The following is a 15,077-nucleotide window of genomic DNA, read 5'->3' as shown; positions in this document are numbered from 1 at the left end:
AGTTCCTTAGCTTCTCTGTGCCTCAGTTCCTCATCTTTACAACAGGGATAATTCCTACCTCACCTGGCTGATATGAGGATAAGCATATTAAAAGACTGTAAGACGCTGAGCTGCTCTGGTACTGGGGACTGTATAAACATAGACAGACACTATAAAACTCCCAGGCTGCCTAAGAAATTAGACTCATCTTGAATTTGCCAAAGGTGGAGAATAAGGAAAATAGACAAACGTAACAGGGAAGGTATAAAGGATTTCCATATTAAACTCAGAACTATAGGGGGAAAAAACACACCAAAAAGAGTGTCAATGGCTCTCACTTGATTTTTGGGTCTCTTCCAAAATCATCTGCTGCCATAATGAAAGTGATTTAAGCCCAGGAAAAATCTTAACAAAAATAAACTGGATCACAAAAAGGGAACTAAAAAATAATGAAAAAAGTGCCAAAAAGGGAGTTGGCCTCAGTTAGCAGTAATAATACTAAAAACAATAGAGATAATATCTGTCTCCGCCTCAGTCCCTTGTAAAGAACAGCTGTAAAAAAATAATTACAGTCAAAAATAGTTACCAATACTGGAAAACAAAGCATTTTGATGACAGCATGAAGCAAGTGTGGGCAAACTACGGCCTGCGGGCCGCATTCGGCCTGCCAGCCGTTTTAATCCAGCCCTCAAGCTCCCACTGGGAACAAATGGCCACGCAAAAATTCTTTTATAAAAATAGTGAACAGAAAAGAAAGATGGAGAGGGAATTCTTGATGCTACGGGTGAAGTATAGTGGTTTTCTCAGCATGAATTTGGTCTGGCTGCACTACTCACCAGTGATAAAGCCACAAAAGGGTTATGCTGGTCATCCCAAATGAATGCCAATAACAAATACCACATGATGGTCATGTACTTAGTATGTCACACATATGTTTTAGGCCCTATCAACAGGATTCCTTACAGGCACAGAGCCCTGCACTAATGCATCTGTTTGCAGGGTTGGGGCCTGAGAGAGTTTCTGAACGTTTTACTGGTATTATACACTATATCATAAACTTCCACCTGTGTTTCCATTATCAAGAGTCAAATTGCACAGACAAGAAGGGGTCCTAACTAATAAGAGTTTAGAAACCTCTAAAATGATCCCAAATAGCTTTTCCATATATTATAATGTCACGATTTTAAAGGTTTCATCTGATGACAGAGAAGAAGGATGTCCCAGTGGGCAGGGTGCTGGCCTGGTGCTTGGGAGATACACGTTCATTTCTCTGCTCTGCCACAGACTTTCTATGTGACCTTGGGCAAGCCTCTTAGGCTATGTCTACACTGTCTACATCTAGATGACTGTCACTTGGATAGCCTAGCCCAGATATGAGCATCCTCTCATCAAAGCCCTACCAGTTACTGTCCTCCGGATTCTTTCCTAGTCAACTGTGCAGAATTATCTGCCCTGGAGGAAAGGGGGAATTGTGGGAAGGGCACTGGAAGACTATCAGCACTTGAGTGATTTTGCCTGCTTCTTCACTGCAAAGTGGGTGGATTCCAGTCTGAGTTAAAGCAGATCTTGGACTCTTACCTATATCCAGACAGCCTGGGTTTAAATCACCTCCAAACCCAGGTCAGAGACTTTTGTGCATGGATGGTAGATGGATTAAGGCTAAAACACAGGTAACTGTGCAGGGTAGACATAGCCTAAGTCTCTCTACTGGAAAGCTGCAAATCTCACATTGCCAATGTTATAAAGGTCCTGTTTCTGACCCTTATGGTCCGTGAGATATCAAACCTCAAATCTGTCACTGGTCCCAGATTGAACCCTGTCCATCCTGGGTCTCAGGCAGTGTAATAAGGAGAATTCTTTTTGTTCAGTCTTGATTTAAAATTAACAGCCAGTAATTTTTAGAAGCTGCTAACAGTTTGGGATGTTAGAATGGGTGGCAGGGAGATGGACTGCTAGGCAGAGAGCAGGCGAGGAAGTCAAAGGTGCAAATCACATAGGTGCAGTAAATAAAAATAAATGCAGTCAGTGGCAAGACTTAAGGACACCCACAGCAAAGTCCTACTTGTGTTACTGTTATATTATAGTTAATATTTCTTTGGCTCTGTGTCTTTCTCTATATATACATAGTCAAAAGTAGTTACACAAGATTACCTTCTAACTAATGAATACTAAGAATATAAACAATAACAATTCTGCCTTTACAAGGCAATAAAATCTCGCAGACAGACTACTCACCCAGTACAGCTGATTGAGGAATCTCCAATCTTCTGCTCAGGGCAGTTTTTGTAGAAGACGTTTGTGTCCATCTCTCAGCTCATCGTCAGCTGCCCATGTCTCTTCTTTCCATCTCTTCTGTGCTTTCTAAACTGATAGTGCAGCTCCCCAGATACCATTTACATTGTCTGTTTCTAAATCCAGTTACAGACTTCTATAAATGGGGGGCTGTAGAACAATTCGGTAGGTGCATTCAGGTCCAGTTTTTAAATATAAGGAGCTGTTTTCTGATGCTGCCTTCAAATGATGAGTGGGTTGAATTTAGACCCGGCGTACGCAAGCTCAACAAAATTGACTTCAGTGAATTTGTTCTTGCTTACTTCAGATCTAAATTTGGCAATGTCATTAGTTTGTATTGCTGCAACAGAGATACAATGACAAGCAAGGTCATTGCTTTATATTTAATGTGGGGAAAGAAAGTTCTGTATGGCCCTCTACTTTATTCACTTAGAGCCAGGCCGATCTTTCCCCAGCTCCTAGGAGTGATGTGCTATTTTTCTTGCTTGACAATCTATATGTGCTCCTTGTGTGTCTTCCAGTTATATCTTCCTACTTTACTGACAAAAACAAAATTTTACTATGGTTAGAACACTGAGGAGGCCACAGAGCTATAACGAGTGAGACGGTTTCGATCTCTGTTTACAATCCACTCATATTCAAAAAAATGACAAAAGAGAGCAAGCGAGAACTAACAGCTATGAGAGGTAGTGTAGATTAGTGGATAGAGCACTAGACTGGGACCCAAAAGATCTGGGTTGTGTTTCTGGTTCTGCCACTGACCTGCTGGGTGATCTTGAGGAAATCATGTCAGCTCTCTGAGCCTTGATTTCCCCATCTGTAAAATGGTGATATTTATACCGATCTCCTTTGTAAAGCACTTTGAAACCTATGGCTGTAAAGCACTATATAAGAGCTAGGCATAATCATTAGAGATGGGCCAAGCTCCCAAACTCCACTCAGAGCTAGAAAAAAGTTGAGTCCAGATTTGCACTTTGCAGCTAAGATCCATCTTTGCTATTTACAGATGGACCCAGCAGCCTGCAATTGGTAAAGCAATGTGACCCAGTGACAGAAGTCAATGGAGTCACACTGATTCGCACGAGCTGGGAATCTGGCCCGCAGATTTTATAGTCTAGACTCCATAAAGCACTTGCTTCCCATGGACAGATGACGGTAATTGATAGATATACAAAATTAATGTGTAGTGTGGAAACGGTAAGCAACCCCAATATCTGTTGGCACAGTGCAGTGTTCATCGCAAATATCTGCATCCTTCCACCATAGCACTGAGAGACATGATTGAAGAGTTAGACTAGCTAATCATGTTAAAGAGGGAATTTATACAAATTATGTATAATCAACTGAAGAGGGGTCATCTACAGAACAGTTGCAACTCAGGTGATAGTGCATGTCATTGGGCAAATAGTCTAGGGAAACCTAGGGTAGGTCCATACTTACCTGCCGGGTCGACGCGGAGAGTTCGACTTCTCGGAGACGCGATAGTTCGAACTCTGAACGCGCTCCCGTCGACTCCGGAACTCCACCACCGCAAATGGCGGTGGCGGAGTCGACGGGGGAGCCGCGGAGTTCGATCCCGCGGCGTCTGGACAGGTAGGAAATTCAAACTAAGGTATCAGAGGGGTAGCCGTGTTAGTCTGGTTCTGTAGAAGCAGCAAAGAATCCTGTGGCACCTTATAGACTAACAGACGTTTTGCAGCATGAGCTTTCGTGGGTGAATACCTACTTCTTCGGATGCAAGCAGACCTACTGCTTGCATCCGAAGAAGTAGGTATTCACCCACGAAAGCTCATGCTGCAAAACGTCTGTTAGTCTATAAGGTGCCACAGGATTCTTTGCTGCTTCTACAAACTAAGGTAGTTCGACTTCAGCTACGCTATTCGCGTAGCTGAAGTCGCATACCTTAGTTCGACCCCCCCTCCCCCCCGTAGACCAGGCCCTAGATAATAGGTTCATCTGGATTAAAGTGTTGAAAATTATAGTAGGAACAGTGAGGATATAAAAAGGCCACCTATTTGCTCAATAGTTCTGCCCCCATTGTGGCTTTCAAGCACATCTGCCCACTTTAGTGAGAAAAACAAGTTTTTATTCCTACTGGCAGGACAATGCAGAGGCAATACAGTTACAGAAAGCCAGATGGTTTATATTCTGCTCCATGCACCAGCAACAAAACTGTCAGCTAAGTTCTAAAGACTCAGTGCTACTTCTACTGAGGTCAATGGCATTCTGTGTCATTTACTTGAGTGGAAGATGAAGCAGGCCATAAACACAGAACATTAGTTAATAGCTGCTTATGATGAGGCTAGGAGCAGAAAGAACCCAGACCGACTTTCGTATCCCAAGTTGAGGCCCCAACCAATTCAGCAGAGAAATGTCACATGTGCCTAACTTTTAGCACATAAGGAATTCCATTGAAAATCAAAGTTCTCACATGCCTAAGGCTAGTCATGAGCTTAGGTACTTTGCTGAATTGGGGCCTGAGCTTGCAGGGTTGGCCATTAGCTTGTAAACTGAGCACATGTGATATGGAAATGACAGAGAGAGAATAAAATTACAGCCCTGCAATCCCTTTTCTAGTGAGGACAGTACTTTAAAGCTCAGAGCACTACTCTTTCAGCCTTTAAAGATGCAGCTGTTTGTTCAGAAGCCAAAAACCTAAGATGTTGGTCAGAAGAGTGACCGTTTAGTTACTTTAACTTATACAGTGCCGCACAGCCATCTGGAAAGGGGGCAGCTACATGGAACTAAATCAAGGCTGTGAGTCAAAGCCCAAGGAAGTCAATGGGATCAGGCCCAGTAGCTAGCTGATAACAAGTATTCATTTTTATGAGAGTCTCAATAATGATTTGTGATGTGACAAGCCTTGGAGAGTCTTTACAAGTATGTGCTGTTTCAGATCACAGTGAAATACTGAAACATTCCTCTTGCCTTTGTCAGATGGCAAACACCTCAAGTTTTCTTTTCCACAATCACCTGTCATTGGCAAGCTCGGAAGATCACTTTTAAAAAACAAAGTTTTTGTTTTATATTTTTGTAACTGTGCTGTACAGCCACATATAGTGTGACTCAGGGACAGGGAGTAACAAAGATGCCAGCTGGCAGAGGGCCAGGGTTACATGGGACCCCTTGGGTCATATTTATCCATCACAGTTCATCAAAGGATGGCATGTGTTATCTCTACCAAGAGCCAGTAGCTCACTGGTCATCACAGTCATTGGAAAATGTATGTATGGACAATATTTAAGGAGTTATGTGTCTATATCTAAAATTATGTTCTTAAGGTCTTGGTGTTAAGGCAGGTCACCAGAAGGTGACATATCTCAGAAATGTTCCTTTCAGGCAGAAGATAGCAGACACCTATCTCCCTGTCTGGTCATACGTGTTCTGTGTATTGTATGCTTCACAATGTAGGTCTATTTGCATACTTAGCCAGGGGCTAAATAATAGATGGCAAAATCTACAAGAGAGGAAATTTACAAGATGAAACTAACAGCAGGGGCAGGGGGCATTATGTTTATGAACAACAAATAAAGAATTGTTCTGGCATATCTTGGGGTGCAAGGAAACACAAAATCCTTTGCATAGGAGGAAATCTAACAGCATGTGTCTCTCATGAAAGGAGGGCCAAAGCTAAGCCTGGCTGTAAAACACTGCAAGGATCTGGGTGAGCACTACTCTGCAAAGCAGGAGAGTATCTTGTGAATTACGGCTAGCCTGTAAAATACATATAAAATAAAATCATAACATGCAATCATTTGTTTCCAGTAATTCTACTTGCTACAACTTAAATCTCTGTCCTATGCCAAATAAATGTATATTTGATTTCACTATAAACATCTCAGTGCTGTGTGTTAAGCTGACTGATGATCTGGGGTAGAACTGGTAAGGTGCCCTCAACTGGTAAGCTTTGGAAGCAGCAAATCTGTGAACACGATGAGTGTCCAGCAGACCAGGGGCTGGACACTCCAGGGAGACTCTTGGAGGGCTCAAGAGTTGGAGCGTGCTTGTTGCTAAGCTGTAGAGAGACAGCAGGGTCTGTGATGCCTTGAAGGAAGTGTGTGTGTTGCCCATGGCTGGAGGAGTTGGGGAGATGACCCATGGCAGGCACACACAGGACTGTCACACTATGGGCAGGTGGTAGCAAGGTGTCTCACAATCTTGGTTACCCCAGGAAACATCATACCTACTATTTGTGCTTATATTATCATTACCTTCTGCATTGCATTCAGGCAGGCCATCAAGCCCTATTACCAACATGCCCTCCTCATCATACTTAGCATCAGTGCCTGGGGGACATGTAGGTAGTGGTTTCTCTGTTGGAAGTTCAGTAGTCGTTGGTTCAGGAGTGGTGGTTGTGATGGTAGTTGTGGTTGTTGTGGGAATTGTGGTCGTAGTTGTTGAAGAAGTTGTTGTCTTTTTAATCATTTCAAGACCAATCAGTGGTTTCCCTCCAAGGCTTACTACTGGTTTATCTTGTGCACTTGCTAGAGGTTTACTAAATCGCCCATGTCCAAACAAAGGTAATCCATCAGGACTCACTACTGGAGCACCACCAGCATCTACAAGAGAAGAACAAAACAAAAATATCTAATTGCAGATTCTCTGTGTTTTTAAATCATGGTATTTAGCATCAGCAGATTTCCATTTAGGAACCCAAAAGTCCCATACCTAAGGAAATAGAGAAATGATTCAGGAGGAACTCATACAAACCACAGTGTCATCTATTTTTATTAGCTGTTCTCTGAAGAGCTGGATTCCCAAGAGTGTATCAGAACTAGTGAAGGGAGGTAGAAAATCCTGACTTAAAATAGGTAAACCCTGCTGGCTGGAATGCTGAGGATACAGCCCTTTCCGTGACTGATTCAGCAGCACATAACAGCACACAGAAGGGGTTTCATATATCTATTTCACTCATGTGCAAAGATTACACCTACTTTTCATCTCACATAGGTAGGTGAAAACATACATGGACAATTGTAAAAGGATTCATACTCTGATCCCTAATGTTATACACCAGATGCAAGGTTAAAAAAAAAAGGATACTCTGATAGGATGCTGCAATGAGAGAGAAAAGGCCTGTCTTCAGTTATGGATACAACAGATGTTCTCCGTAACTGTGTTTCATCTGTGTGTACTACACATGAGTCCATGAGACTTATTTAGATGGATTCATATGTAATCACCAGTGATTTCACATATATCCCACAGTTATTTTTTATTATTTCCTATTAGTTTTAAAAAGAAAGCCACAAACTATGCTGTGGATAAATTGAGGGAAAATAGTTATTTATATCTATGTACATAAACAGCAAGATATCCACATATACCATTCATTGTACTGGCTCATTCACACAGTCCACATAGACGTGACTGAACTGACTTCATGCACATTTGGACTGCATAGGAAAGCAGGATTAGTTTCTAAGGGCCAGATCCTCAAAGGTTGCTTTCAATGGGAGTTAGGTCCTAAATACCTTTAAGAATCTGGGCCTAAGTGCATATGGGCCTGATTTCATGAGATGTTAAATGCTTCTTGGTGGTGCCAGATGCCCTCAACTTCTAATTACTTCATGGTCATTGAGGATCCAGAAGCATTCAGCGTCTCAAAGAACTGGACTCCATGTAAGAAGTATGCCTTGTCTTTCTGTAAATACATGTGTTGGTACAGATGCTGTGGATACCCCCTTCAAAGATCTGGGTACTTCCACACATGTCACCTCATGAGGAGGGCATGTTTTTTTTCTACTCACCCTCCTGATTTCCCTAAGGAGATGCCATGTCCCTCTATCTGTTCTGATTGCCATTTCCAGCAATACCACCTGCTCAGATGCCATATTAACAGAAATGACATTTCAGCATGGAGGATCTGTGAGTAAAAGGGGAGAATACCTGCTGACACACAGATTTGGATCCAGCCTCTCATTTCAAACTATAATCCAAAAGCAAATCCAAATCCAAGATAGGATCCTACTGCTAAGATTTTCTTCCCCCCGATTTCTAACAACAAACCATACCATGGAATCCTTCTCAAGTGTGAAAATCAACCATGTGAGCAAACTGGAGAGTAGAGGAGGGAGAATACTGCAGAATAGTATTCAAAGTGATTCATGCAGATTCCAAGTAGCTTGCTTAGTTTGAAGATATATAGCCATATGCTAGAGATTTACTGATGAAAAGTGCAAGATGAGGGTTACGTATTATTATTAGATTTTGCTGCTCCATGAACATTTGAGCAATGGAGTTTCTGGTCACCTGAACATTTTGGGAAAGTTGTTCACCAAGGATGATAGCCACCCCTGTACAGAGAGGTCAGCACAATGCCTTGCATTACTTAAGGCCTCCTTGTGAACTTCACCCCATGTGAACCCCAGTATTCATATTCATATACTGGAAGGCTCACCCTTCATGTAGAAAGTCCTCACATCCGTCATAATACAATGTGACTTAAAGGACCAATCACTCATCACGAATATCAAATAGTAAACAACCAAGAGCCAAAGACATAGACAAAGCAACGCATGGGATGGAATATACACCTCTACCCCGATATAACGCTGTCCTCGGGAGCCAAAAAAATCTTACCATGTTATAGGTGAAACCGCGTTATATCGAACTTGCTTTGATCTGCCGGAGCGTGCAGCCCTGCCCCCCCGGAGCGCTGCTTTACTGCATTATATCGGAATTCGTGTTATATCGGATGGTGTTATATTGGGGTAGAGGTGTATTTGCAAAAAGTCTTCATCAAACAGTTAGGAATAATAACTACATTAGCTAAAATCAAAATCTATTCATGGATAATTCCCAAACAAATAAGGGCTAAACTCCCTGGATAAACTGTTCACTACAAATAGTTTGTCCAGCTCTACTGAAGAGAACTACAAAAACTGAAGAGACCCACATTTTTACAGAGCTTCTAGTTCTGAGCAAAAGTTAAAACAATATTTTTAAAAATTACACAAAAATGACAAGTTGAAGCCTTTTAAGGAAACACCCTTAAAATAGTGAACATCCCAGTGAACAGGTTTTTGGTTTTAAAAAGAACCACTATGGCCACAGGGGAGTATATTTGAGGAGTCTGAACTGTGGAACTCATTGCCACATGAAGTTGTTGAGACCAAAAATCTTAATAAGATGCAAAAAAGGATTGGACATTTGTATGTATAACAAGAACATCCAGAGTTGTCATAGTTAATGGGATCAAAAATTAAATATATTAAACCTTGTGTTTCAGGGTTTAAACTGATCTCCAACTATTAGAGATCAGGATGAGAGCTAATTGGGGGTGGAGCAGATTATCCCACATCTATCTTTGAAGTGTCTGGTGCTGATTGCTGTCAAAGACAGGATACTGGACTAGATGCACCTTTGGGTCTTATCCAATATTGCAAACCTCTACATTTCTTTGTTTTATTCTCAACTCTGTTCAAAGGGGATGCTGTCATGACTGATGTATTTTTAAGAATCCACACATTATTACTGGCAGAAAGCTGGGATTTTTCTTCCCCCAGTAAATCTCAGCCACAGGAAGACTAAGTGTCCCTTTAGCAAATGACCTACCACTTTAAAATAGCCACTTCATGGAAAAAGTCAGCAGTCATTTCAAATTTCCATCTCGGAGTTAGTTTTGTGGCTAGATCATAAGCTGATGCATTTCATGGGCCAAATTTTGTCTGGCAACGTGAAGCCAGAGGGCTAAATCCTCTGCTGCTGTGGCTGGCAACCAATCAGGGAAGCAGAAGGGATGGGTTTAGGGTGATTGGATGTCCCGATATTTGGGGCTTTTTCTTATATAGGCTCCTATTACCCCCCACCCCCTTCCCGATTTTTCACACTTGCTGTCTGGTCACCCTAGATGGGTTGTCTAGTACTGAGTCATGGCTCTCTGATTCTCTGCCTCAGGCCCAGGAGCAGAGATGCAGATTCCACTCATTTTGTATCCAATTTTGCCTCCTCCGGGATGTCACCGAACCCCATTCTGTTGCATATTTACAGGTGCAATTACAAAGAGATAAAGGGGGATGTGGTCACAGGGAAAGCAGCCTTGGTTTGCTGTACAGTCATGAGTGACAGCCGCCAACGAGCAATTGTTCCTATACAAAACCACCCATGCAAATTATCCCTGTTCCCAGCAGGAACAGCTGTGCGGGAGGTTGCTCTCCGGCTGAATAGAGGAGCAGGTTAACACTGTTTGTACAGTATATTTCATACCCATCCCTATTTATAGATTGACAAGGATATAATTGTAAGCTCTTCAGGGCAAGGACTGCACCTACCTTTGTGTTTGTCCAGCATCTGTTAAAACAGGGCCCTAATCCTGGTCAAAGTCCCTGGGAATGATTATAATATAAATATTAAGGACCCCATTGAATCTTTGTTCAATGCCCTGTATAAGGAAGGGGTGGTGTGTAGCTGAGCTCCTCCTGGAAGAGTCTGAACTAGGAATTATCATCTTCCTTGCTTGCTCCATGTAGGAATTAACTTAATGCAGCCCTTTTCTGGGCTCAGGTTACTACCTCTCATACTGGCTCACCTCTGATCAGGTTGAGAGTCAAACTCTCCCTGCCCACCTACTTGGGGGAGGAAGACACCACTGGGTGTAATACCACGGCCATGCAGGATGTATCCCTTCACACTCATGCAGTGAAGAGGATATTCCCCTTATTGCCTTGTGCTGCCATATTAAACTGGGCTACAATCCGTCCCCAAATAAAATCAATATGCCACTTCTGCCATATTTGCTAGAATTTTGCACCATGGATATGAAAACTATCTTTTCTTTAGGAAGAAAGTCTGTCCTTACCAACAATAGTGCGTCCATCTCCTCCTAGTTTCACTCGGAGGGGGTTTCCTTGGGAATCTTGGAGGTATCTTCCTTCAGCATTCAACACTACCCCTCGTTCGAGATCTACAATCTAAAAAGGAGCGATAGAAATACTGAAACTCACCTGACATAAAAGAATGTAAAATTCAATTATAACGTATTAGTAAAAGCAGGAAAGAGAGAAGTTTGGAGTTACATTTTCAGAAGTGCCTGAATCACTTAGGGAGAGATTTTCAAAAGAACAAATGGCAGTTAAGTCCCTAACTATTAATTGTGCCTTTGAAAATCACCTCGTTAGGAGCCAAAGTCCATAGGACTTCAAAATTACTTAAGGACTTTTGAAAATGGTATTTAGGCTTGTAAGTGACTTAGGCCCAAGTTTATAAAGGTATTTAGGTGTTGCTTAGCTCAGCATTGTAATGCCTAAATAATTTAGGAGCCTAAATTGCATTTTCAAAGGAACTTTAGGCCCTTTGAAGCCAAAAACCCATTGACAATCAATGGTAGTTAGGCTCCTAAGTGCCTAAATCACCTTTGGAAACAAGTGTTAGGCTTCTAAATCAGTTAGACATTGAAACGCTGAGTGCAGCAATGCCCTAAAGACCTTTAAAAACCCAGGCTGTAGGCACTTTTGAAAATTTTACTCATCCTTTAATTTTGTTTCCAAAAATGATTTCATATGTTTACAAAAGGAAACCAAAAGGTTTAGATGCGACAAGCCAGACATTATGGAAGACAGGTGCTAAGTGTCAGATCAAAATAGTTTAAATTTTTTAAATGCCCGTGTGCATGTTTTTCACACTATCTTGAAAACATCTTCCTCAACAGGCATTTGAATATGTTCATCTAATACACACTAAGAATGCTAAAATGCCATATGATATTTATCTATTCTATGCTGTTATTCAGGTTGCAGGGTACCTTACTCTGTGAGTACCCCCATTGATTGCAATCGGACTATTTGAGGAGTGAGGCACAAATCAGTGAGCGCCAGAAATAAAAATTCCTTCCATACACAGGCTGGTTATCAACATGGTAGGTGAGATTTGCCCTGACTGGCAGATTTTAGAAGGCATTTAGGCACCTAAAGATGACTAACAGTATATTGGGAACTATGAGGAAAGGGATCGAAAGCAAGACAGAAAATATTATAATGTCCACCCTTTCAATACTGTGTCCAGTTCTGGTTGCCCCCATCTCAAAAAGGATATAGAGGAACTGGAAATGGTTCAGAGAAGGGCAACAAAGATGATCAAGGCTATGGAATGGCTTCCATATGAGGAGAGACTAAAGGGTTAGGGCTATTCAGCTTGGGAAAGAGATGACTGGGGGAGTGGGGAGGGAAGGGGAATATAATAGAGGTTATAAAATCATGAATGGTGTGGAAGTAGTGACTAGAGAAGTGTTATTTACCTTTTCACACAGTACAAAAACCAGGGGCCACCTGATGAAATTAACAGGCAGCATGCTTAATACAAATAAGTACTTTTTCGTAAAATACGTAACTAACCGGTGGAGCTTATTTTCATGGGATGGTGTGAAGACCAAAACTATAACTGGGTTCAAAAAAGAACTGGATAAGTTCCTGGAGGATAGGTCCATCAATTATCAGAGGAGTAGCCGTGTTAGTCTGGATCTGTAAAAAGCGACAGAGAGTCCTGTGGCACCTTATAGACTAACAGAAGTATTGGAGCATGCTATAGGGTGCTACAGGACTCTGTCACTTTTTACAGGTCCATCAACGGCTATTGGCCAAGATGGTATGGAAGGCAACCCCAAGCTTGGGGCGATCCTAAACCTCCTACTACCGGAAGCTGGGAATGGAAGACGGGATGGATCACTCGATAATTGCTCTGTATTGTACACTCCTCTTGAAGCTCTAGTTCAGGCCACAGTTGGAGACAGAATACTGAGCAAGATGGACCATGGTCTGACCCAGTATGGCAGCTCTTATGTTCTTACATTGAAAGAGACACCTAGTGGAATTTTCAAAAATGCCTAGGCACTTAACTCCCATTGAAATCAATGGAAATTAAACACCTAAGTGCTTCTTAAAAAGCTACAAGATGTCTATCTTTATGTGCCTAAACACCTTTAAAAATCTGGTGCTGAGGGCTTGTCTGCGTAGGGATGCTATTCCACAATAAGATAGGGTTTGAGTTTAAAGCACTATAGCAGCTATTCTGGAGTAACTGCCTGTGTGGATACTCTTATTCTGGAATAAGAATGTCCATATAGGCAGCTATAATGGAATAGCTGTTATGGAACAGTTATTTCAGAATAGCTGTGCTGGTCAATTTCCCCATGTAAAGAAGAGCTAAGTTTGACATAACTGAAAAGCACTTAATTGAAGTCAGTGGGGTTTATGCTGCTAAACTACGTAAGTGCTTTTGAAAATCCAACTCCTTAAGCCCTAAATCAGCTATTTAAATCACACTACAATAAATACATTATTTTTTTTCATAGAGTCATCCATTTTAAGGCCAGAAGGGACCCTCAGTCTGATCTCATTTTATATTCTTTTTGGTGAAGAGCACCATCCCTTTTTTAAAAAAAATAAGTCAAAGCATCTTGAATTTGCAAAGAAGGTCACCCTACCCACTTTGTTCCTTGAGGACCATTGATTATTCTTTGTCCACTTTGTTTTCCATTATTACCAGGTAGTATTTTCCCATTTATATTTGTTTTTGTTGTAAGATTGGGCCTACCATTACTACCTGAAATAAAGAAAACAATATATTCAGTATTCTTAACAAGCATGTGCACAGAACCAAACCACACTTTACAACATGAACAAATACAATGGTCATTACAAATTGTGCTTAATTATTTACACATAAAGGGATATGTCCAGTACATAATCAATCATCATCATCATGTTCCTATTATGCCTCTGGCGATTATGGCAGTGACGAAGCTCCTCCACTCCTGTCTGTTTCGGGCAAGTCTTTCAATGGTTCCCCAGCTGTGCCCCAGGTTTTTCAGCTCGGCTTCCACAACTCTTTGCCATGTTATTTTCGGTCACCCTCGTTTTCACTTGCCTTCAGGTGTCCATCTTATTGCTATGCTGGTGATTGAATCAATTTATGTACTGATTCCAGTAAAAAAAGCTGGGTTTAAAATAAACTAAATATAAAGGGTTTGATTCACCACTACACTCTGGCTACTGTGCGTTGCTCTGTTGATGCAAAGAAGATGTAAACCTGGCCTAATTGGCTGCTTAAACTGGATTTATGGCTGCTTTGTGTCACTGAAATGGTACAAAGCAGCCATAACATATCAATAATCCAGGCCCAGAACCGATTAAAACTAAGAAATTCAAAATTAAAGCTGAAACTCAAACCATTATAACAATTACAGACATTTATAAGGCACCCATCACCATAGTGCTTGCATGCCTTTTCCATAATTTACAGTAGATCAAGAAATTACATAGCACCCAAATTAGAGAGCATATATCCTGAGTGAGCCTACAGCACCCAGACCAATTTACCTGAAATGTTCAGAACAAAGGGATTACCAGCCATGGAACTATCTGCTGAAGGATTCCAGTATCTATTGTTAGGGGATCTCATTTTGCATCACACTGTAAGAAAGGTCTAGCTTGGCTCTTGATGATTTTCCGGTGGGAGCAAATTCAAAAACCCCGAGAACACCTTGGCACCACACTTGCAATTTCTACCCTATGGACTGATAGCTGAAGCACTCCTGCCAAAAGCAAATGCTGTAATGGGGAAAGTGTCTCTGAAATAAATGGCAGCCGCATGCACGCAAACAGGAGCAGAATTTGGCCTTTTGTGAAGGCCCTGCTAAAGAAAGGACCAAATATGTTGCAATGTGTCAGCTCAGCGGGTTTCACATTAAGAATGTACAGTATTTTCATTCTGGAGTTTTTAGCCTTCATCTGGTTCAGACTAGAAAATTAGGGGTTTATTTTAGATATACATAGCAGACCTAGTCTTGCTCCCATGGAAGTTAATGGGAG

The 15,077-nt window shown here is 41.5% G+C and overlaps 1 protein-coding gene across 1 annotated transcript in view; it reads right to left on the bottom strand.

The window, feature by feature from the left end:
* FNDC1 (fibronectin type III domain containing 1) overlaps positions 1 to 15,077 on the bottom strand; it is a 106,354-nt gene that overhangs the window by 42,261 nt on the left and 49,016 nt on the right. The window contains exons 9-11 of the mRNA XM_045010310.1: positions 13,691 to 13,809; positions 11,072 to 11,183; positions 6,483 to 6,830 (exon numbers count right to left, since the gene is read on the bottom strand). Of these exons, the coding sequence (XP_044866245.1) occupies positions 6,483 to 6,830; positions 11,072 to 11,183; positions 13,691 to 13,809 (579 nt within the window). The remainder of the gene's footprint in view (positions 1 to 6,482; positions 6,831 to 11,071; positions 11,184 to 13,690; positions 13,810 to 15,077) is intronic.

Source organism: Mauremys mutica, chromosome 3 (genome assembly GCF_020497125.1).
Source record: "Mauremys mutica isolate MM-2020 ecotype Southern chromosome 3, ASM2049712v1, whole genome shotgun sequence".
NCBI lineage: Eukaryota > Metazoa > Chordata > Testudines > Geoemydidae > Mauremys > Mauremys mutica.
This window is presented reverse-complemented; position numbering and strand designations above follow the sequence as displayed.